This window comes from Neoarius graeffei, chromosome 3, assembly GCF_027579695.1.
Source record: "Neoarius graeffei isolate fNeoGra1 chromosome 3, fNeoGra1.pri, whole genome shotgun sequence".
NCBI lineage: Eukaryota > Metazoa > Chordata > Actinopteri > Siluriformes > Ariidae > Neoarius > Neoarius graeffei.
Genome location: NC_083571.1, coordinates 97,977,704 through 98,001,239, shown reverse-complemented (window position 1 = coordinate 98,001,239; position 23,536 = coordinate 97,977,704). Strand labels below are relative to the sequence as shown.

At 42.5% G+C, this 23,536-nt stretch overlaps 1 protein-coding gene across 2 annotated transcripts in view; it reads left to right on the top strand.

Moving 5' to 3' along the window:
- The window catches only part of mmut (methylmalonyl CoA mutase), a 94,931-nt gene that overhangs the window by 30,440 nt on the left and 40,955 nt on the right, over positions 1-23,536 (top strand). For both annotated transcript variants that reach the window (XM_060917742.1, XM_060917741.1), the window contains exons 4-7: positions 207-364; positions 11,069-11,240; positions 17,612-17,860; positions 21,945-22,056. In XM_060917742.1, the coding sequence (XP_060773725.1) occupies positions 207-364; positions 11,069-11,240; positions 17,612-17,860; positions 21,945-22,056 (691 nt within the window). The remainder of the gene's footprint in view (positions 1-206; positions 365-11,068; positions 11,241-17,611; positions 17,861-21,944; positions 22,057-23,536) is intronic.

The window sequence follows — 23,536 nt, the reverse complement described above, 5'->3', positions numbered from 1 at the left end:
TACTTAATTTAATTTATTTTAATTTATCTAGAAGTTTTCTCTATTTTCTATTCTTTGTTTATCCTGTAATGATGCTGCTGGAATTTTAATTTCCCTGAGGGAACCCGCCCAAAGGGATCAATAAAGTTCTATCTAATCATCTAATCTAATCTAATTATACTGACTTTTCCTGATTTTTCCCGGATGACTGTGTCTTTGTCCCACAGAACATGCCCAAGTTTAACTCCATCTCAATCAGTGGCTACCATCTGCAAGAGGCCGGGGCTGATGCCATCCTGGAGCTGGCCTACACCATTGCTAATGGACTGGAGTACTGCAGAACTGGCCTAAAGGCAGGCCTCACCATCGATGAATTTGCACCCAGGTCAGCTCTCACTTCTGGCTCAGTGTTTGTAAAGTATTGCATTCGAACTTCTGGTTTACACACTGTGTGTTTCCACACATTAAAAAGCTTTGTTGGATATTTAAGCAGACTAACAATCACCGGCCACTTTAATAGGAACTTGTTCTTGATTCTAACCAGGCCTTTCAATTGCATAATTTGGGCTACACCCTGTATTTCTGAATTTGGGCTTTTTCCGTCGTGATACAGCAGGCCTAGAAATTCATATATTTTTTCACCAGCCAGCCGGACTAGTTACCTTCCAAAGTAACTAGCCAAACAGAAAATCAACTCGCCAAAATTTGTTCATGTATGAATTTTACTTCTGTCAAAAATAACACAAAAGAGAGTAGTTACCATTGTTCATGACGAATGTGCATTTATTTCAAGACCCGAGTATTTTGATACTGTTGTTAAATGCATAAATGAGAACAACACAGAGCACCATAATATAATATCAACAAATAATAATATATTGGAAAACTTGGCAACTTGGTGTATGAGTATTGAAAACTTACTTACTATCATGACTATAGCACCAAAAATATGTCCAACATGCTTTCTGTATTTAACCATTTATGAGAGAGAAAGCATTAGGAGCTTCATATTGACTAGGAATCAACTTGAAAAAAATTAATTATTCCATAAAAATCGTATCGCAGCCAAGGCCTACCCTGCTTCCACGTTTGCTTATAAGTCCTTTGTCGTTTCTCCTTCTCGTACGCTTTATCAGCGGCCTTTTTCTCCTCTTCAGACCGAGGTCGCTTTGTCCCCGTCTCTGGCGGTTTCTGTACACCTTTCAGAAAATTCCACATCGCAACATAGCTTTGGCAGATGTAGATGTAAACAACAACAAAAACACGTGTTTAAATAGGCGATAATGTGGCCACATCTGTTGAATTTGATAATGTGATTACCGTGATATTCAACGTTACAGCGTTATATGCATGCGCAGTAGTGAAAAAACCGACAGCTTGACTCGTACACGATATGATTCGGAATTCTTCGGTATTTTCCGTCCTGCCGATAAACACATCGATTAACACAGACACGGCACACGCTTAATATGTGGCGGCTTTAGTTGACGGTGTGTCTGAATCTTCGCTTCATATATATTTTTTATTTTCAACTAGCCAGCCGGGCTGGCTAGTGACAGGAATTACCCGCCAAATGACAAATTAACACTACATTCAGACTGCAACCTGAAACGACCCATATCCGATTTGTTGTGAAATCCGATTTTTTTGTTAGGCCGTTCACATTACCAATTATATGAGACTTGTATGCGATCTCCAATATGAACGGAAAACGACCCAAAAGTGTCCCGCATGCGCAAATTGACACGTAATAAGCACATCTACGTAATACGTAAACAAAAAAAAGCGCACTCTTCATGTTTAATGATTTCTTTTTTTGTTTGTTTGTTTAATTATCTGGTTAGTGTTAAAGTGTGAGGTCTCGTGTGTGTTTTTGTTTCTGAACTAAAATGAAAACGTGTAGCCTGGTAACGAGGGTTGACTCCTAAATGTCTCTCTAATTTCTATATAAGTGCACTACATGTTACTAGGAAGTAATGGATTTTTAAACTCTATATAGTGCACTCGAGCTTCAGTAGGCAGTCATTTGGGATACGGCCGCTGTATTACCAAACTCTTAATTCAGGCTTAATAATTTGCACATATTTATTTCGTCATATTAATAAACTTTTTCTACATTTTTATAAATATTTATTTAGATTGTTTATAGCCAGCTGAATTCTGCAACTTCTCTCAGCGCTGGCTCAAGGTGCAGAAACACCAGTGCAGTTTGCGATGGAGATGAGGCGAGACCTGGCGATGTGGTTTTTGTGGCGGCGGCGGAACTCACACAATAATCTGATTAATGTGGGCAGCAGACTAATGAGACCGAAGGTGTCAAATTACTGGAAATTTCCAGAACAATCTTATAATCTTGTAATACAGGATGGTTTAAGTCATAAATCAGTTATAGAAACTGTTTTATTTAATCAGGCTAACAGATCAACATCCAGGTCCCTACCAAATCCACCATTAGCTTGATCAGTTCTATAAAAGTCTGTTTAAATTCTGAAAACTGTACAAATGTTGTTGTTTTCCACCAAAGAGGCGGGATTAGCCAACGCAGAATAGTGACGTTTGTCTCTTGTTGATGACGTGTAGGTCGCATGAATGCGACCTGTCCGGTCAGACTGCAGTCGCATGTGAAAATATCGGATATGCATCGGATTTAGGACCACATATCCAAGCGGCCTGGGTCGCATGTGAAAAAATCGGATCTGTGTCGTTCAGATTGTCAATAACAAATCGGATACAGGTCGCATATGGGCAAAAAAATCAGATATGGGTCGTTTCAGGGTGCAGTCTGAACGTAGTCTAAGTCACCTCGGGCGACCGGACCACCGCGAATTTCGAGCCGTGTACAGAGTAATTTGGGCTTTTCTGCACACGCAAAGTGCTGTTTTCCCAGCGCTATGTGTTTTAAACCTGCTGCTGCTTTTTTTAGCTACAAAGTTATGAATAAATAAAGAAATCTATGAATGTTATTTTTACCTTTATTGTAAAATGTCTACAGCATTAATCCCTCTTGATGTACATGACAAACATAATTAGAATACAGTTAGTTAGTATTTAAAAGATGTGTTGGGGCCTGAGGAGAGCCTGGAGGAAAGGAGCCTGGGAATGAAAAAGGAAGTTCTGCACTGTTACCATCAAAGAGACGAACCTGTAGCAGACCTGCGACGCAAAAGGTTTGTCAGTCCCATCCCAAGAATCGGCAGCGCAATTCACAGCATGTAGTCGGGTAAAAGATCTTAGGCTACGTTCACACTGCAGGCTGAAGTGACTCAAATCCGATCTTTTCGCCCATATGTGACCTGTATCCAATCTTTTATTGACAATATGAACGACACAGATCCGATTTTTTCAAATCCGACCCAGGCCGTTTGGATATGTGGTCCTAATTCCGATTCCTATCCGCTCTTTTCATATGCGACTTCAGTCTGAACCGCCAGGTCGCATTCATCCGACTTACATGTTATCAACAAGCCACAAACGTCACTATTCTGCGCTGAAGTAGGCGGCGGGTCTCTCAAAAAAGTTACAACAACATGGCGCATAATCACGGGCGCAGATAGAGGGTGGGACTCGTCCCACCCAGATTTAAATTCACTTCATTCGGTCCCCCCCACTTATAGGGAGGAAAAAACGTCTATGCTGTCTTTCTTTGCATAAGGCAAACCTCACGGAAAAATCAAAAGACTAATTACCATTCGGTTTATTGAGGTGCACAGCAGTGTATACATAGTTGCAACAACTCGCATAAAACAAAGACTGATATTCGGTTGGTTGAGCTGCGCAGACTGCACAGGTTGCGAGCTCGAGCTTGGTTGCTATGGTTACTAACAACAAGTTTGACAGGCATATCGGGGTTGGGGTTGGTTTGCTGGCAGCTTTGTCCCCCCCCCCAGTTTTTTGTCCCTCCCAGTTCAAAAAACGTATCTGCGCCCCTGCGCATGACATCAATGCGAGGGACGCTTCGGGCTGTGAAGGTTCTGAATCTTCTCAATGGAAGGACGCAGAGGTTAGGGAGCTGATTTCCATTTGGGGGGATGCAGCTATTCAAGCTAGATTGGATGGGTCATACCACAACCGGGCGGTTTTACTTCCGTAAACACTGGCCATGCTCACTGCGTGTGACGTCGTCGTATCCTGCAATGCGCATGCGGAACACTTTTAGGTCGCTTTTCGTTCATACTGAGGATCACATACAAGTCGCATATATTTGTTAATGTGAACGACCTCACAAAAAAATCGGATTTCACAAAAAAATCGGAATTGAGCATTAAGCCTTGCAGTGTGAACGTAGCGTTAGTTTAAATGAAAGGCCAGTGTCTAAGACTCTCATCATCAGCAAGAGGACCAAGCTCCAAGTCACTGATTCCACCCACACTTACACAACTGTGTGTATTTAAGATGCAAGCTGTATCGTAAATACACACAGTTGTGCCCTGAATAGCTCTCTTTTATTCAGTCTTTTACCTGATTTAAATCATATGACACTAGGTATCAGAGAGATATTGCAGTTGAGGTCAGATAATGTGGGATGGAGGGCTATTTTTAGGTTTTTAAAAGATGCAGGAATTATTAGGAGAATTTAGCACAATAGGGTAGTAAACGTTCTGGTTCACACTCCAGTCCAGAAGGTGGCAGTAATGCACCTAAAAGCTGTTTGCCAACCGCCATAAAACAATATAAAAGAAGAAGAAAGAAGCTTTACCTAATGTGGAAATGCCGCTCTGGTCATCGGTATGCGAGTCTCACTCCTCCACAAAATCATGGCGTGCCGGTCGCCGTTGATGGAAAATTCGTGCTCTGCGTGAGGCTTACGGCTGGTTCGACAAACCCGGAACAACATGGGAGTGGTGCGGATTTTGCATCAACTATAAGAAATACATGCTAATTCTCGCCAATTTCGGTGTTTTTAAAGAAGAAAGTCAAGACATTGGGTTTTATGCAGCCAAGTTTATTTAATCAATATTTCGGTTTTTTTTTTTACTTTTGGTAGCATAGTTTGGGTGCTTGACCTTAATTTGGGCGCCTTTTTAATTTGGGCGCCTATGACGTTATCCGTTGCAGGTTTCATGTAATTGAAAGGCCTGCTAAGATTCCTGTTCTTGGCTGGCAGGAGTAGAACCCAATGTGGTCTTCTGCTGTTGCATGCTGAGATGCTTTTTAGATTAGATTAGATTCACTGCACATGTCACAGGTACAAGGCAACGAAATGCAGATTACATCTAACCAGAAGTGCATAGCAGTACGGGCGGCATGGTGGTGTAGTGGTTAGCACGGTTGCCTCACAGCAAGAAGGTTCCGGGTTCGAACCCAGCGACTGGCGAGGGCCTTTCTGTGTGGAGTTTGCATGTTCTCCCCGTGTCTGCGTGGGTTTCCTCCGGGTGCTCCGGTTTCCCCCACAATCCAAAGACATGCAGTTAGGTTGACGTGGGGCGGCCTTGGGCTGAGGTGCCCTTGAGCAAGGGACCGAACCTCTGACTGCTTCCCGGGCGCTCTGGTGTGGCTGCCCACTGCTCTGGGTGTGTGTGCGTGTGTTCACTGCTTCAGATGGATTAAATGCAGAAGATGAATTTCACTATGCTTGAAGTGTGCATGTGACGAATAATAAAGGTTTCTTCTTCTTATAACATAAGTAATATACATAAATATACATGTACAGGAATTACAGGGTATGGAATGGTATAATGATATGATAGATATTTACAGTATGTACAAATGTGCAATATGAATGAACTATCATGCAATGGTATGATATAGATATTTGCAGCATATACAAAACACGGTATGAATAAACAGTAGTGCAAATGGTGATAGTGCAGTGAAGTCAGTTCAAGTCAATTCAGTTTGTTCGGGTGAGTGGGGGGAGTTCAGCAGTGAGACAGCTGAAGGAAAAAAAAACTGTTCCTGAACCTGGTGGTTTTGGTCGGAAGGCTCCTGTAGCGCCTTCCAGAGGGCAGGAGAGTGAACAGTTTGTGTGCTGGGTGGCAGGAGTCTTTGTTGATGTTTATGGCTCTCCTGAGACATCACTTCCTGTAGACATCCTCAATAGCAGGAAGTGAGGCTCCCATGACATGCTAGGCGATTTTCACTACCCTCTGCAGTGCCTTTTCTGCTCACCACGGTTGTAAAGAGTGATTATATGAGTTGCTATATCCTTCCTGGCAGCTCAAACCAGTCTGGCCATTTTCCTCTGACCTCTCTTATCAACCCACAGAACTGTCGCTCACTCGATATTTTTTTTGTTTTTCGCACCATTCTGTGTAAACTCTAGCTAGAGACCATGTGTGAAAACCCCAGGAGATCAGCAGTTTCTGAAATACTCAAACCAGTCCATCTGGCTCAAACCAACACCCATGCCACAGTGAAAGAAAGTCACACTTTGAGATTACAATTTTTCACATTCTGATGTTTGAAGTGAACATGAACTGAAGCTCTTGATGTGTATCTGCATGATTTTATGCATTGTGCCACTGTCAAGGGATTGGCTGATTAGAGAACTGCATAAAACAGCAGGTGTATGAGTGTTCCTAATAAAGTGGCCAGCGAGTGTATGTTGGATATTAAAGTGCCATTCCACCATTGGATGTATTCTTTGGCATAAAATACAATGTATTTTATGACAACATGACTAGACAGAGAAATCTTTTAGCTTCAAAATGATATATCAAACATAATTTTTTGACAACGACAAGTATATTAATTTTGTGACCAAAGTCACCTACCCTTTTAATTTCCTCGCGGTAGTGAAACGTGATGTCATCGGCAGGTTCCCCTTCTTGTGTACGCACAGATTATCAGCAATGGCGGATAGAACGCGATTTCCACTTGTCGATTGCTGTGCCGATATTCACCATCGACCGTCTCCTTTGGGCATCACTTGCTATTTTCCTTCGCTTCTTTTCCGAAGCTGACAATCGCGTTCTATCCGCCATTGCTGATAATCTGTGCCACGTCACACGTGACGTGGTACACAAGAAGGGGAACCTGCCGATGACATCACGTTTCACTACCGCGCGGAAATTAAAAGGGTAGGTGACTTTGGTCGCAAAATTAATATACTTGTCGTTGTCAAAAAATTATGTTTGATATATCATTTTGAAGCTAAAAGATTTCTCTGTCTAGTCATATATATTGTAAATATATTGTATTTTATGCCAAAAAAATACATCCAATGGTGGAATGGCACTTTAAGTGTGTATTACATTTTTGTTATCTTCATTTATTTATTAACACACCACAACAACTGAGTAACAACAAATAAGTTTTCGTAATTTATAACATTTACCTCGGCCAACTTTCTTGCAGTTGGTTATGTTGTCACTTCTGTTTGTTTGTTTGTCTGTCTGTTCCCAACGTAACTCAAAGAGTAGTGAACGATTTTGATGACATTTTGAGGAAAGGTGAGCCATGGGCCAAGGAATAATTGATTAGATTTCGATGCAAATCTGGATATTCTGTGGAGCCACGATTTTTTTTGCCTGTTCCAAATGTAACTCTAAAAGTAGCGATCGGCTTTTGATGAAATTTGGTGTACAACTTTAGTATTATCGGTTCAAGTGATTTGATTTTGATGTTGATACGTGGCTTGGCAGAGGTACCAAGTGCCCTTCTAACCCTTTGGTGACTGACCCCTTGAAAATGGTTCCTCCAGGAACGATGACGTTTCAGTTGTCAAGACAACGGAAAAACTAAAATACAAGAGCATTTTGTTTTGTGCACAAGAGCATTGTGACGTATCTTTCTGTTTTTGTATTTTAGTTTTTCCGTTGTCTTGACAACTGAAAAGTCATCGTTCCTGGAGGAACCATTTTCAAGGGGTCAGTCACCAAAGGGCTAGTTTACTGTGTGTCTATATTATATTGTCCCCTTGACCACGTGTGAGGTTTGTTAGCCCCGATCTGTGCTGCAATATCAGATAAATTCTGTTGAAATGGCGATAAGGTATACTTTCAGACTTTACATAGAAGACGTTTATTCACAGTTCTGTAGGCACCACTGGATGGCACCTCAGACTTTTAACTGAGTGAAATCCAACTTTTATGTCTGGCCATTTCATTCAAATGTAAACCTTTTAAATATACAGATCAGCTGTGCTTTTCTATATATACGGTGCTCAGCATAAATGAGTGCACCCCCTTTGAAAAGTAACATTTTAAAGGTCCCATGGCATGAAATTTTCACTTTCTGAGTTTTTTTAACGTTAAAATGAGTTCCTCTGACCTTCTTAAGTCACCCCAGTGGCTAGAAATTTCATAATGTGTAAACCAAACTATGCCCAACATTTGAGAATGGCGCGTCAAAACGGCGCGTTGATAAACTCTTCCCTTTACTACGTCAGCAAGGGAGATGATCCCCATGCCCCCCCTCTGGATTCCCACCCACTGTATGGATTGCCCCGCCCAGTTGTAGTGAGGAGATCATAGAGGACACAACATGGCATCACCTAAGTGAGCGAAACATGGAAATTGCGCTGTACATGGATGTGACAACACAGAAAAGAGTCTGTTTTTACTGCCGACGGGAGAGCCCCTGAAGACGCAGTGGCTTAATTTTATTTACTTCAATAATACGCCGTCGAGTCTACCTAAGACGGTGTATGTTTGTCGGAAGCATTTTCCTGAGGAATGTTTCCACAACTTGGGACAGTACAGGGCAGGTTTTGCACATCAACTGTCACTGAAGCCTGGGTCCGTACCAAGCATCCCTGCCGCATCAGCCACAAACACCGAACAAGTAAGTGTATAACTGGTCGTTTTGCCGTGTTTTAAAATCGGTGCGTTAGCCTTGCAATAGCTACATTAGCTGTGCAGCTAACCGCTTCCTGCAGTTAGCCAGGTAATCTGCGCTACAAAACTAAAGAGCATGCAGCATGCTCTGTTAAACTGAGTTTAGTCTGGAAATTGACTGTAACTTATGAGCTTATGTTTGACTATTGCTCCGCAATGCATGTCTTCTGTTGGATAAGCGATATGTTGCTGTAGTTGCTGCTTCTATCCTCTTTGGTTATGGAGTGCGTGTTCAAGCCTAGGGTATTATACGTTCGTAAACTACCACTCCGAACACTCTCTGTTCTCTGTGTCACGTTGAGTTTACGCAAGGAGTCCGAGGGAGAACGGGGTTTTGTCTTAGCAGCGTGGCTACAGGCGCTGATAGCAGCGAGTATGTGTGTGCGCAGCTTGGTCAAGCCCCTCCCCCTCCCCCCATGGCCCGCCCCCACCCTCTACCCTTCCCCGCCTCCTGCTTCTCATTAGCAAAACGACGCACTGGGAAAAGCGCTGAAATGGGGCTTTCTCCCAGGAGGCTATATTTACGTGCCGAGGGTTCATTTCGAGAAAGGCTGCGGATATAACATCCGGAAGCCTCCACGAGCCCGTTTAAAGCATCAACAAACCACCATGCCATGGGACCTTTAAACAATCTCTCAATGAACACACACAAGTTTAATATAACATCTGTTTAACATATAACATGAAAGTAAGGTTAATAATATAAACTTAGATTACACATTTTTCAGTTTTACTCAAATTAGGGTGGTGCAAAAATGAGTACACCCCACAACAAAAACTACTACATCTAGTACTTTGTATGGCCTCCATGATTTTTAATGACAGCACCAAGTCTTCTAGGCATGGAATGAACAAGTTAGCGACATTTTGCAACATCAATCTTTTTCCATTCTTCAGCAATGACCTCTTTTAGTGACTGGATGCTGGATGGAGAGTGATGCTCAACTTGTCTCTTCAGAATTCCCCATAGGTGTTCGATTGGGTTCAGATCAGGAGACATACTTGGCCACTGAATCACTTTCACCCTGTTCTTCTTCGGAAATCCAACAGTGGCCTTAGATGTGTGTTTAGGATCATTATCATGTTGGAAAAGTGCACGACGACCAAGGGCATGGAGTGATGGTAGCATCTTCTCTTTCAGTATAGAGCAATACGTCTGTGAATTCATGATGCCGTCAATGAAATGCAGCTCCCCGACACCAGCAGCACTCATGCAGCCCCACATAAGGACACTGCCACCACCATGTTTCACTGTAGGCACCAGGCATTTTTCTATGTATTCCTCACCTTTGCGACGCCATACAGTTTTGAAGCCATCAGTTCCAAAAACATTGATCTTGGTCTCATCACTCCAGAGTATAGAGTCCCAGTAGTCTTCATCTTTGTCAGCATGGGCCCTGGCAAACCCTAGGCGGGCTTTTTTGTGCCTGGGCTTTAGGAGAGGCTTCTTTCGTGGACGGCATCCATGCGTGCCATTCCTCTGCAGTGTACGCTGTATTGTGTCACGGGAAATAGTCACCCCAGTTTGGCTTTCTACTTCTTTAGATAACTGCAGTCAACTTGCATGCCGATTTTCTTCAACCCTTCTCATCAGAAGATGCTCCTGTCGAGGCGTTAACTTCCATGGACAACCTGGACGTCTCTGTGAGATGGTTGCAGTTCCATCTTTCTTAAATTTTTGTACCACTTTTGCTACAGTATTCTGACTGATAAGTAAAGCTTTGCTGATCATCTTGTAGCCTTCACCTTTGTGGTGGAAAGAAATTGTTTTCTTTGGGGAATTCTGAAGAGACAAGTTGAGCATCATTCTCCATCCATCATCCAGTCACTAAAAGAGGTCATTGTTGAAGAATGGAAAAAGACTGATGTTGCAAAATGTCGTCAACTTGTTCATTCCATGCCTAGAAGACTTGGTGCTGTCATTAAAAATCATGGAGGCCATGCAAAGTACTAGCTGTAGTAGTTTTTGTTGTGGGGTGCACTCATTTTTGCACCACCCTAATTTGAGTAAAACTGAAAAATGTGTAATCTAAGTTTATATTATTAACCTTACTTTCCTGTTATAAGTTAAACAGATGTTATATTAAACTTTGTCTTGTCAACATTTTGGAAATTGTACTGTTCATTGAGATATTGTTTAAAATGTTACTTTTCAAAGGGGGTGCACTCATTTACGCTGAGCACTGTAAATACATCTGTATGTACTCAGTTTTAATTCCATTCATAATCATCAGGGTTTCAAACTTGCTTAGATCGCAATTTATCAAATTATTTATCCAAAGTGGTTTGACCCCATTGGTCATGTCTCCTAGGTTGTCTTTCTTCTGGGGGATTGGGATGAACTTTTATATGGAGATAGCCAAGATGAGAGCTGCGCGGCGTCTCTGGGCTACGCTGATTAAAGAAAAGTTCCAGCCCAAGAACTCCAAATCTCTACTTTTAAGGACTCACTGTCAGACATCAGGATGGTCTCTGACCGAGCAGGTCTGTAACCAGAGGGGCTGGTCAATTCCTTTGTGACTTTCTGCTTAAATTATTAAGTATTTGCAAACATTAGAATATTTATGAACGTGTAAAATTATAGAGGAAACATACTTTTATAATCAACTTTTTGAAAGAGTAGCTTCATTTTTCTTATCACGGTCACTTATTTCTTATGTTAACTTGAAATCCACGTCATAACCTACCTTCAACTTGTCTTCATGCAGGAATGATCATTTCTTTTAAAGCCGCTTTTTTAAAGAAGTCTCAAGTGACTTCCTATTTCACTGTACAGTGTTTTGAAAAAGTATTCATGCCCCTTGGTGTTTGTCCCGTTTTATCGCATTACAAGCTAGAATTAAAATGCATATTTTGGGGGGTTAGCACCATTTGATTTACACAACATGCCGACCACTTTAAAGGTGAAAATTGTAGTTTTATTGTGACACAAGCAATAATTAAGATGGGGGGAAAAAAAACAGAAATCTGGAGTGTGCATAGGTATCCCCCCCCAGTCAATACTTTGTAGAGCCACCTTTTGCTGCAATTACAGCTGCAAGTCTCTTGGGGTATGTCTCTATTAGCTTAGCACATCTAACCACTGGGATTTTTGCCCATTCCTCAAGGCAAAACTGCTCCAACTCCAAGTTAGATGGGTTGCGTTGGTGTACAGCAATCTTCAAGTTATGCTACAGATTCTCAATTGGATTGAGGTCTGGGCTTTGACTAGGCCATTCCAAGACATTTAAATGTTTCCCTTTAAACCACTCCAGTGTAGCTTTAGCAGTCTGTTTAGGGTCATTGTCCTGCTAGAACGTGAACCTTCGTCCCAGTCTCAGACCTCTGGCTGACTCAAACAGGTTTTCCTCCAGAATTGCCCTGTATTTAGTGCCATCTATCTTTCCTTCAGTCCTGACCAGCTTCCCTGTCCCTGCAGATGAAAAACATCCTCACAGCATGATGCTGCCACCACCATGCTTCACTGTAGGAATGGTGTTCTCAGGGTGTTGGGTTTGCGCCACACATGTCATTTCCCATGATGGCCAAAAAGTTCAATTTTTGTCTCATTTGACCAGAGAATCTTCTTCCATGTGTTTGGGGAGTCTGCCACATGCTGTTGGGCAAACTCCAAACGTGTTTTCTTAAGCAATGACTTTTTTTCTGGCCACTCTTCCATAAAGCCCCACTCTATGGAGTGTATGGCTTAAAGTGGTCCTATGGACAGATACTCCCATCTCCGCTTTGGATCTTTGCAGCTCCTTCAGTGTTATCTTTGGTATCTTTGTCACGCCTCTGATTAATGCCCTACTTGCCCGGTCTGTGAGTTTTGATGGGCGGCCTTCTCTTGTCAGGTTTGTAGTGGTGCCATGTTCTTTCCATTTTGCTATAATGGATTTAATGGTGCTCCCTGGGATACTCAAAGTTTGGGATATTTTTTATAACCCAACCCTGATCTGTACTTCTTTACAACTTTGTCTCTGACCTGTTTGGAGGCTCCTTGGTTTTCATGTTGCTTGCTTAGTAGTGTTGCAGAGTCAGGGTCCTTCCAGAACAGGTTGATTTATACAGACACCATGTGACAGATCATGTGACACTTTGATTGCACACAGGTGGATCTTAATCAACTAATTATGTGACTTATGAAGTGAATTGGTTGGACCAGCTCTTATTTAGGGGTTTCGTAAGAAAGGGGGTGAATACCTATGCACACTCCAGATTTCTGTTTTTTCATCTTAATTATTGTTTGTGTCACAATAAAAGAATTTGCACCTTTAAAGTTGTAGGCATGTTGTGTAAATCAAATGGTGCTAACCCTCCAAAAATCCATTTTACTTCCAGCTTGTAATGCGACAAAACAGGACAAACACCATGGAGGATGAATACTTTTGCAAGACACTGTATATGCGCACTACATAGGGTATAACATAAAACATCTGCAGCAGAGGTTGCTAAACACTGGAGCACAAAGACCTTCATTGTTAGAATGTAATATTAAATGGTAGAATGTGTTTTTACCCTTGAACACATAAATATTGTGAAAGTTGAATAGTGTTTATTATTCTATCCACATTCACTGGATATGAGCAATCGCGCACTCCGATTGGCTACTCTACTACTAGGATATCAGCTCGTATACCGTGGGTAGAAAAAAACAAAATGGCAGAGCGCATCAAGTAAGATATACCACTTTGTTATCTCATCTCATTATCTCTAGCCGCTTTATCCTGTTCTACAGGGTTGCAGGCAAGCTGGAGCCTATCCCAGCTGACTACGGGCGAAAGGCGGGGTACACCCTGGACAAGTCGCCAGGTCATCACAGGGCTGACACATAGACACAGACAACCATTCACACTCACATTCACACCTACGGTCAATTTAGAGTCGCCAGTTAATCTAACCTGCATGTCTTTGGACTGTGGGGGAAACCGGAGCACCCGGAGGAAACCCACGCGGACACGGGGAGAACATGCAAACTCCACACAGAAAGGCCCTCGCCAGCCACGGGACTCGAACCCGGACCTTCTTGCTGTGAGGCGACAGCGCTAACCACTATACCACCGTGCCGCCCACTTTGTTATCAAGTATTTAAAAGAAACAGAAATAGTGTCTCTCTCCCCCCGCCCCACAGAAAAAAAAAATCCCGTTCCACACTCCAGTTCAGTTAGCGGCAGTAATGCACCTTTAAAGGAACAGTCCACCGTACTTCCATAATGAAATATGCTCTTACCTGAATTGAGACGAGCTGCTCCGTACCTCTCCGAGCTTTGCGCGACCTCCCAGTCGGTCAGACGCAGTCAGACGTGCTGTCACTCCTGTTAGCAATGTAGCTAGGCTCAGTATGGCCAATGGTATTTTTTGGGGCTGTAGTTAGATGCGACCAAACTCTTCCACGTTTTTCCTGTTTACATAGGTTTATATGACCAGTGACATGAAACAAGTTCAGTTACCAGGGGTGATAGCGTTCCGGCGCCGCGCCGGATTTCCGGCGTACCGTGGCTGGGGAAAAAAAAAAATCTAGTTCGCCCATTGTCCTGTGTCATTCTGAGATGCGCAGATAGACAGTAAAGGGAATTCGCATGATATGGAACTAGTGGGAAAAAAGTGCCGTCACGGCACGAATTAGACCCTCGGAGGGACAATGGGCGAACTAGATTTTTTTTTTCCCCCAGCCACGGTACGCCGGAAATCCGGCGCGGCGCCGGAACGCTATCACCCCTGAGTTACACAAATTGAAACGTAGCGATTTTCTATGCTATGGAAAGTCCGCACTATAATGACAGGCGTACTAACACCTTCTGCGCGCTTCGGCAGCGCATTGATACGGAGCTCAGATATCAACGCGCTGCCGAAGCGCGCAGAAGGTGTTAGTACGCCTGTCATTATAGTGCGGACTTTCCATAGCATAGAAAATTGCTACGTTTCAATTTGTGTAACTGAACTTGTTTCATGTCACTGGTCATATAAACCTATGTAAACAGGAAAAACGCGGAAGAGTTTGGTCGCATCTAACTACAGCCCCAAAAAATACCATTGGCCATGCTGAGCCTAGCTACATTGCTAACAGGAGTGACAGCGCGTCTGACTGCGTCTGACTGACTGGGAGGTCGCGCAAAGCTCGGAGAGGTACGGAGCAGCTCGTCTCAATTCAGATAAGAGCATATTTCATTATGGAAGTACGGTGGACTGTTCCTTTAAGTTGGTTTGCCAACTGCCAGAAAACTCAAAGAAGAAGAAGAAAATGGTGGACTGTGTTACTGAACCAACCGAGGACTAAATAAAAACTCTACTCGAAAACAAAACCCAAAAAATAAAAAAGCAACAAAATATGGAATACAAGTATTTGATGGTAAGAACGTGTCTTTTTTTTATTTTTCAAGAATTATCATCATAGCATTTTTCACAAATTGCTGCTGTCATTTCGCCGGTTTGTTTACATTTTAAGCGGAAATGATTTTGTTGGACGTTTTGTATGAAATTTTTATCACATTTGCAAAAATAAAAATGCTCTGTTTCTCAAAATCCAGTGAATGTGGATAGAATAAAACAGTTATTCCACTCAATCTCGTCGTACATGGCTTATAGCCAACTCGGTGCTACGCGCCTCATCGGCTATCAGCTCATGCACCAGGGGCGTCACTAGGAATTAAGCTTTACTGGGGCACTGCCCCCCCGACACACACACAAAATGCCCCCCCCCCGCACAACGCACCTTAACGTTCCTGTCCCCAACCTATGCAAAGTGGATAATTCTCATGCTCTCGTGGATGAAGTTATGCGAGGAATAGGTCAACGAGACGGAAAACACATCCCAGTCCCCAAAAAATGTATTGTTGGCATTTGGGCTTTTAATGCATGCTGATGCTAAACGTGTCACCTCAACTCTCACGATTCACGAACTTAGCTGGTTAGTTATGACCAGTGTTGGGCACGTTACTTTCAAAAAGTAATTAGTTATAGTTACTAGTTACTTTTCCCAAAAAGTAACTGAGTTAGTAACGGAGTTACTTTGTCATGAAAGTAACTAATTACCAGGGAAAGTAATTATTCCGTTACATTTTGTTCCCCCTCAAAAAAAAAATCAAATTCAATTAGTGTAATCATAATAAAAGTGAATGTTAAATGTGTTTAATGACTGAAATGGACACTTAACAGAACCAATTAGTAATGTTATCTACACTATATTCATATTTTTGTGGGACAATGTGAGATAAGACATCTATCAAATGTAATATAAATGTAACGGGAACGGCGTTATAACGATGTAAAAAGTAATTAGTTAGATTACTCGTTACTAAAAAAAGTAACGCCGTTAGTAACGCCGTTATTTCTAACGCCGTTATTCCCATCACTGGTTATGACTGACTAGCACATAGCCTACAACCTTAATCTTACCTCTCTCACCCTCCTCCTCATCTGTCACTGTTTCCCTGCCCCTGTCTCTGCTTCGTGAGAAGAATTGTCTGATATCCATCTGGAAAAGTAATTTAATATCGTTTAATTCGATGTAGTTTAATGGGTTTGTTAGAATATGGTTTGCTTCGTTTTGTTGCAAAAACTTCGCGCTACCTTAACTCATCCAGAGCCCGTTCTCTGACTCATCCAAAGAGTAGACTCATCTCTCCAGTAGGCTAAATGGACTCATGGCATGCCGCACGCACGCTATGTTTACAGTGAGAATCTCCCCAACCAATCAGAAAATTAGTTAGAAAGAAGAGGCGATAGAAGTTTGAAACACACTCTGTCCTACAACTTACAGTAGATAAATGATCTGCCAAAGAAACTAGTTGGTTACGAAAATCTTTCAACATTTTCTTACTGGGGCACAGCTGATTTTTACTGGGGCACGTGCCCCAGTAAAAAAGGCCTAGTGACGCCCCTGTCATGTACGACTTGATTTCGTGGAATAACTGTTAAATGTTTTAACTAGTGCTGTCAAGCGATTAAAATATTTAATCACGATTAATGTCGCGACTGTCATAATTAACTCGCGATTAATCGCAATTTAATCGCACATTTTTGTCACATGAAAAACCATTGTAATTCTCTTATCAGCATAAAAAAGTGAATGGGCTTGCTTTGTACCAATGTTTTTTTTTTTTTCTTAATTGCAGAGCATAACACTACGGAGCCGTAGAGGGGACAGGGTGAATAAAAAAATAACAAAGCGTGGGAACGACTTATAAGGCGTGTGCACGAGATATTAATGCGTGCGCACGAGTTATAACCCGTGCGCACGCTTTGCGTTAAGGCGTGCGCTCGGGTAATTAAAAGTGAGGGGACGAGTTACTACGGCTCCGTCTTGTCACAGCCACTGCAAAGTCGGGCTGGAGCCGCCGATGGGAAAACGAAACCTAAGCCGAGCACCGTGGCTCTTCGTCCCGAGGCGCGGCAGCGCGAGCTGCCCGCGCTGGTTCTTTGGGGGGAGGGCAGAGGACTCTGGCTGTGCGGGGCGTGACATTACAGTCTAGCTGCTATCGTTTTTCTAAGCAAAGTCTCTGTTCTGTTCCAAGTTCCTGGCAGTTTCAAAAGCTTATGAAAAACCTACATCATGTCACAGAGCGTTAATCTCGCGATAAAAAAATTATCGCCGTTAAAATTGAGTCAAGTTAACGCGATAATAACGCGACATTTTTGACAGCGCTAGTTTTAACTCGATAGAGTATGGCTCCTTAGGTCAAAATGCATAGCACTGAATATCACTCTGGGTCTTTCAGGGCAACTGGAGTAACACCTTAGATAGAGCTGTAGTGTTTTGTCTTCACAGCCCATTTCTAATTGATGAATGAAGCATGAATGCCCAGAGGTCAGACACACTCCCAGTCTTCAGTCTTCACAGTTGTGTTAAAAGCTCTGTTTGATGTGATTTTCCACAGGACCCCTACAACAACGTGATCCGTACAGTGATCGAGGCCATGGCTGCAGTTTTTGGAGGCACACAGTCTTTGCACACTAACTCTTTTGATGAGGCGCTGGGATTGCCCACGGTGAAGAGTGCCCGTATCGCCCGCAACACCCAGATCATCATCCAGGAGGAGTCTGGCATACCGAAAGTAGCTGACCCTTGGGGAGGCTCCTACATGATGGAGACGCTTACAAACGACGTGTACGATGCAGCCCTGAAGGTCAGAAAAAAAAAAGTCTTAGAAGACCTTTTAAGGCTGTTACAAAGCATCACTGTGTGCAGTCAACTCTAAAATTATTGGCACCCTTCCTCTACATCGGTGTTTCTCAACTAGTGGGCTGTGAATTTTTATTTTTCCCAAGTTGATGCTAATTTTAGTAGGGTACAATTGCTGGGTTGCATCTGATGTCACATCCACCTCATGAGATATGCAAGACATGAAGTGGTGGTCAGCTAAGCTCACTGTTCACAAAGCGATACTATCGCTGGGGCGTCTTGCTAGTCGTTCAGATGCTCTATGTTTGCTTTGTTTTGGGCTGCTCGAATCGAACAAACTGTGAAACTGATAAAAGTTTCTTCAGATTCCCCGTGAAGTGATAAAAAAGGGTGAACGAGCAAAGGATTTTACCAAAAGATGAAAAAGGTACAGTTGTGCTCATAAGTTTACATACCCTGGCAGAATTTTTGCTTTCTTGGCCTTTTTTCAGAGAATATGAATGATAACACAAAAACTTTTTTCCCCACTCATGGTTAGTGGTTGGGTGAAACCATTTATTGATAAACAACTGTGTTTTCTATTTTTAAATCATAATGACAACAAAAAACATCCAAATGACCCTGATCAAAAGTTTACATACCCCAGTTCTTAATACCGTGTATTGCCCCCTCTAGCATCAATGACAGCCTGAAGTCTTTTGTGGTAGTTGTGGATGAGGCTCTTTATTTTCTCAGATGGTAAAGGTGCTCATTCTTCTTGGCAAAAAGCCTCCAGTTCCTGTAAATTCCTGGGCTGTCTTGCATGAACTGCACGCTTGAGATCTCCCCAGAGTGGCTCAATGATATTCAGGTCAGGGGACTGAGATGGCCACTCCAGAACCTTCACTTTGTTCTGCTGTAGCCAATGACAGGTCGACTTGGCCTTGTGTTTTGGATCGTTGTCATGTTGGAACTTCCAAGTACGTCCCATGGACAGCTTCCGGGCTGATGAGTGCAAATTTGCCTCCAGTATTTGCTGATAACATGCTTCCTTCAACTGTGACCAAGTTTCCTGTGCCTTTGTAGCTCACACATCCCCAAAACATCAGCGATCCACCTCCGTGCTTTACAGCAGGAATGGTGTTCCTTCCATCATAGGCCTTGTTGACACCTCTCCAAATGTAACGTTTATGGTTGTGGCCAAAAAGTTCAATTTTGGTCTCATCACTCCAAATTACCTTGTTCCAGAAGTTTTGAGGCTTGTCTCTGTGCTGTTTGGCGTATTGTAGGCGAGATACTTTGTGGCATTTGCCTGGTTTTAACAGAGCCCCTGATTTTCCATTTGTTAATCACAGTTTGAACACTGCTGACTGGCATTATCAATTCCTTGGATATCTTTTTGTATCCCTTTCCTGTTTTATACAGTTCAGCTACCTTTTCCCGTAGATCCGTTGACAATTCTTTTGCTTTCCCCATGACTCAGAATCCAGAAACGTCAGTGGCTGGATGAAAGATGCGAGAGTCTGTCTGGATCCCAGAAACTCACTCAGCTTTTATGCACACACACTGATTACAAGCAAACAGATCACAGGTGAGGATGTTACCTTTAGTAGCCATTCAAACCCATTTGTGTCAACTTCTGTGCATGTTATCAGGCCAAACTCACCAGGGTATGTGAACTTTTGATCAGGGTAATTTGGGTAGTTTCTGTTGTCATTATGATTTAAAAAGAGAAAACACAGTCGTTTAACAATAAATGGTTTCACCCAACCACTAAGCATAAGTGGAAAAGATGTTTTTGTGTTATCATTCATATTCTCTGAAAAATGGTCAAAGAATCATAGATTCTGCCAGGGTATGTAAACTTATGAGCACAACTGTAGCTCTTGAACCTTTCGCTGCGATCAAAGGGAGCCAAGTCGAAGGACGCTCGAGTTTGCAGTGATCACTTCGTGAAAGGTTTGTAAATTTGTTCTGATTTATTTTGTTTGGATTCGCAAATCACTTTTCTGTTATTTCATGATGTTTTGAAGTTCGGGAGACGCTTAAGTCCTCAGATGTGTTTTTGTTTACTGTTTGATTGTGGTCGCCGTATTGTAATCTAACACGTATGTAATATGCGTAATACCCAGGTCTTTAAAGGTGTTTCTATGGACCTTTGTGAATGATTTAGCTGGAAGAGATGATCAGGGAGGATTGAGAACCGAGCGGCTGTAGTTTGTTTACACCTGATAATAAAACTTGTAGCATCCTAGCAACCATCGCAAAGACGCGTACAAAAAGCCCAGAAATTCCCACTTTACCCAGACATAAATGACACAGGATTTATCTTGTAGTGTCCTGATCCTCAGATCTTTAACCCAGCCACTTATAAAAAGTTGTACACCTCCATGCTCTTCCAGGTTTTCATCTGCTTGTCCGTGTAGAACGATGTCTGCAGCACCAGATAGTTTGAGATGTCGGGAAACTCGATGGATGGATAATTTTCCAACTCGTAGGGAAATTCCTTCTTTGTTAGCCTGTAAGGATCTATCCCACTGAGTGGCTTCGATATCTACTTCTTGGTTTTAATAACTTGCTTGTTTGCTGTACACAAACATGGCAATAAGTTCTTGTGTTAATGGACCAGACTCCACTTTTGGATCATTAATCCCTTTTGACTGAGAATGCCCTGCATGCATGGTTTTATGTTCGCTTCTGGGACATCCATACAGTTTTAAACTCCTGTAACAGGGAGTGATGTTGCATCCCATTAATACACTTTACAATAGATTATTAGATTCTAATAGAATAGAGGAGTGAAATAATTGGGGATCTTTTTGAATGAGCCCCGACTCGTTACAAGTATGAATAGGTGGGCCTTAAAGTAGAAAAGGTTGAGAACCCCTGAACTAAATGAATAATATGGAGGCTATCTTAAGCATTGGTATGTAGGGATGCTTCCCCTCCCCCAAACATAAGATGACCTGTTTAATTAATTTTTTAGTGGTGGTTTCAAAATGATTGACGCCACCATCATTAATATTTGGTCAGGATTCCCCGAGAGAGGATGACAGCATGAGCTTTTTTTCTGTAAAAACTTCAATTTGCATTCACCCTCCATTATATTTGTAGTTGTGCACATGTGCTCTGGTCTTTTAAATTAACGTCACAGGTTTTCAACAGGGTAAAAAAAAAAAGAAAGAAAAAAAAAAATCATGGAATCATAAATTTTGGCACCCTACCACCACCATTGCATCTTCTGTGTTGAATTTGTGACAAAAAAGCTTGTGTAAGATTTCATTTTGTTAGAGGAAAGTTAACTGTTATCTTCAAATGGTTGAGTGGAAGCTTTGAATCATTGTGTCAAATGTTTATATTTCTACAGTCATTTTTGCCCATAAAAATGAAGGGGGTCAGTCATTCTAGAGTTAACTGTTTTGTTTTGGATTATTACCGACCGAGCAGGTGGAAACTTTGATGATCTTCCCCTCTCATCTGCTTAATGGCATTACCTCTCATCTCATTATCTCTAGCCGCTTTATCCTGTTCTACAGGGTCGCAGGCAAGCTGGAGCCTATCCCAGCTGACTACGGGCGAAAGGCGGGGTACACCCTGGACAAGTCGCCAGGTCATCACAGGGCTGACACATAGACACAGACAACCATTCATGCTCACATTCACACCTACGGTCAATTTAGAGTCACCAGTTAACCTAACCTGCATGTCTTTGGACTGTGGGGGAAACCGGAGCACCCGGAGGAAACCCATGCGGACACGGGGAGAACATGCAAACTCCGCACAGAAAGGCCCTCGCCGGACACGGGGCTCGAACCCGGACCTTCTTGCTGTGAGGCAACAGTGCTAACCACTACGCCACCGTGCCGTCCATGGTATTACCTATTCTATGAAATACAATATGAGGCCTGCTCAGTAAACAGATATTGCTGTTCATAGAAAACGGATGCAGTTTTGGACAAAGCATGTTCCAGGTAGAAATCTACACTGAAGTACTAACAATTTTAATTTGTGCTTTCTGAGCAAGTGACTCACTAAAAATGCATTTTAACAAAAGTCTGTACAACCTTATAGAGCATTTTTGAGGACCTGATCTGTTTCTCTTTGCTCAGCTCATCAATGAGATTGAGGAGATGGGAGGAATGGCTCGAGCAGTAGCCGAGGGAATCCCGAAACTACGAATTGAGGAGTGTGCTGCACGCAGACAAGCTCGTATTGATTCAGGTAAAAAAAAAAAAAAAAAATGAAAAAAGCAGGGACTCTGAATATTCATAGGACATTCTTTCTTTCAGTCGGGCACCACCTGAACTCATAATCACATCAGCTTTTCTTTGGCTAGTCAGACACAAGGTATACCACCACTCTTGCCAAAGCAGTTGGGGGTTAGGTGCCTTGCTCAAGGGCACTTTAGCCATTCCTGCTGGTCCAGGGAATTGAACCAGCAACTTTTTGGTCCCAAAGCTGCTTCTCTAACCATTAGGCCATGGCTTTCCCAAAATTTAACACTCAGACATAGTGTTGCAGGGGATTGAACTCTAGACCTCATCTCGTCTCATCTCATTATCTCTAGCTGCTTTATCCTGTTCTACAGGGTCACAGGCAAGCTGGAGCCTATCCCAGCTGACTACGGGCGAAAGGCAGGGTACACCCTGGACAAGTCGCCAGGTCATCACAGGGCTGACACATAGACACAGACAACCATTCACACTCACATTCACACCTACGGTCAATTTAGAGTCACCAGTTAACCTAACCTGCATGTCTTTGGACTGTGGGGGAAACCGGAGCACCCGGAGGAAACCCACGCGGACACGGGGAGAACATGCAAACTCCGCACAGAAAGGCCCTCGTCGGCCACGGGGCCCGAACCCGGACTTTCTTGCTGTGAGGCGACAGCGCTAACCACTACACCACCGTGCCGCCCAACTCTAGACCTTATTCATGTTAATATTTAAGTAGGTAGGGCTGGTGTGTCCCTTTAAAATAAGGTATAAGAAACTCCAGTATATTTATACTGGACCTACAGTGGTGCTTGAAAGTTTGTGAACCCTTTAGAATTTTCTATATTTCTGCATAAATATGACCTAAAACATCATCAGATTTTCACACAAGTCCTAAAAGTAGATAAAGAGAACCCAGTTAAACAAATGAGACAAAAATATTATACTTGATCATTTATTTATTGAGGAAAATGATCCAATATTACATTTCTGTGAGTGGCAAAAGTATGTGAACCTCTAGGATTAGCAGTTAATTTGAAGGTGAAATTAGAGTCAGGTGTTTTCAATCAATGGGATGACAATCAGGTGTGAGTGGGCACCCTGTTTTATTTAAAGAACAGGGATCTATCAAAGTCTGACCTTCACAACACACGTTTGTGGAAGTGTATCATGGCACGAACAAAGGAGATTTCTGAGGACCCCAGAAAAAGCGTTGTTGATGCTCATCAGGCTGGAAAAGGTTACAAAACCATCTCTAAAGAGTTTGGACTCCACCAATCCACAGTCAGACAGATTGTGTACAAATGGAGGAAATTCAAGACCATCGTTACCCTCCCCAGGAGTGGTCAACCAACAAAGATCACTCCAAGAGCAAGGCGTGTAATAGTCGGTGAGGTTACAAAGGACCCCAGAGTAACTTCTAAGCAACCGAAGGTCTCTCTCATATTGGTTAATATTAATGTTCATGAGGTCATCATCAGGAG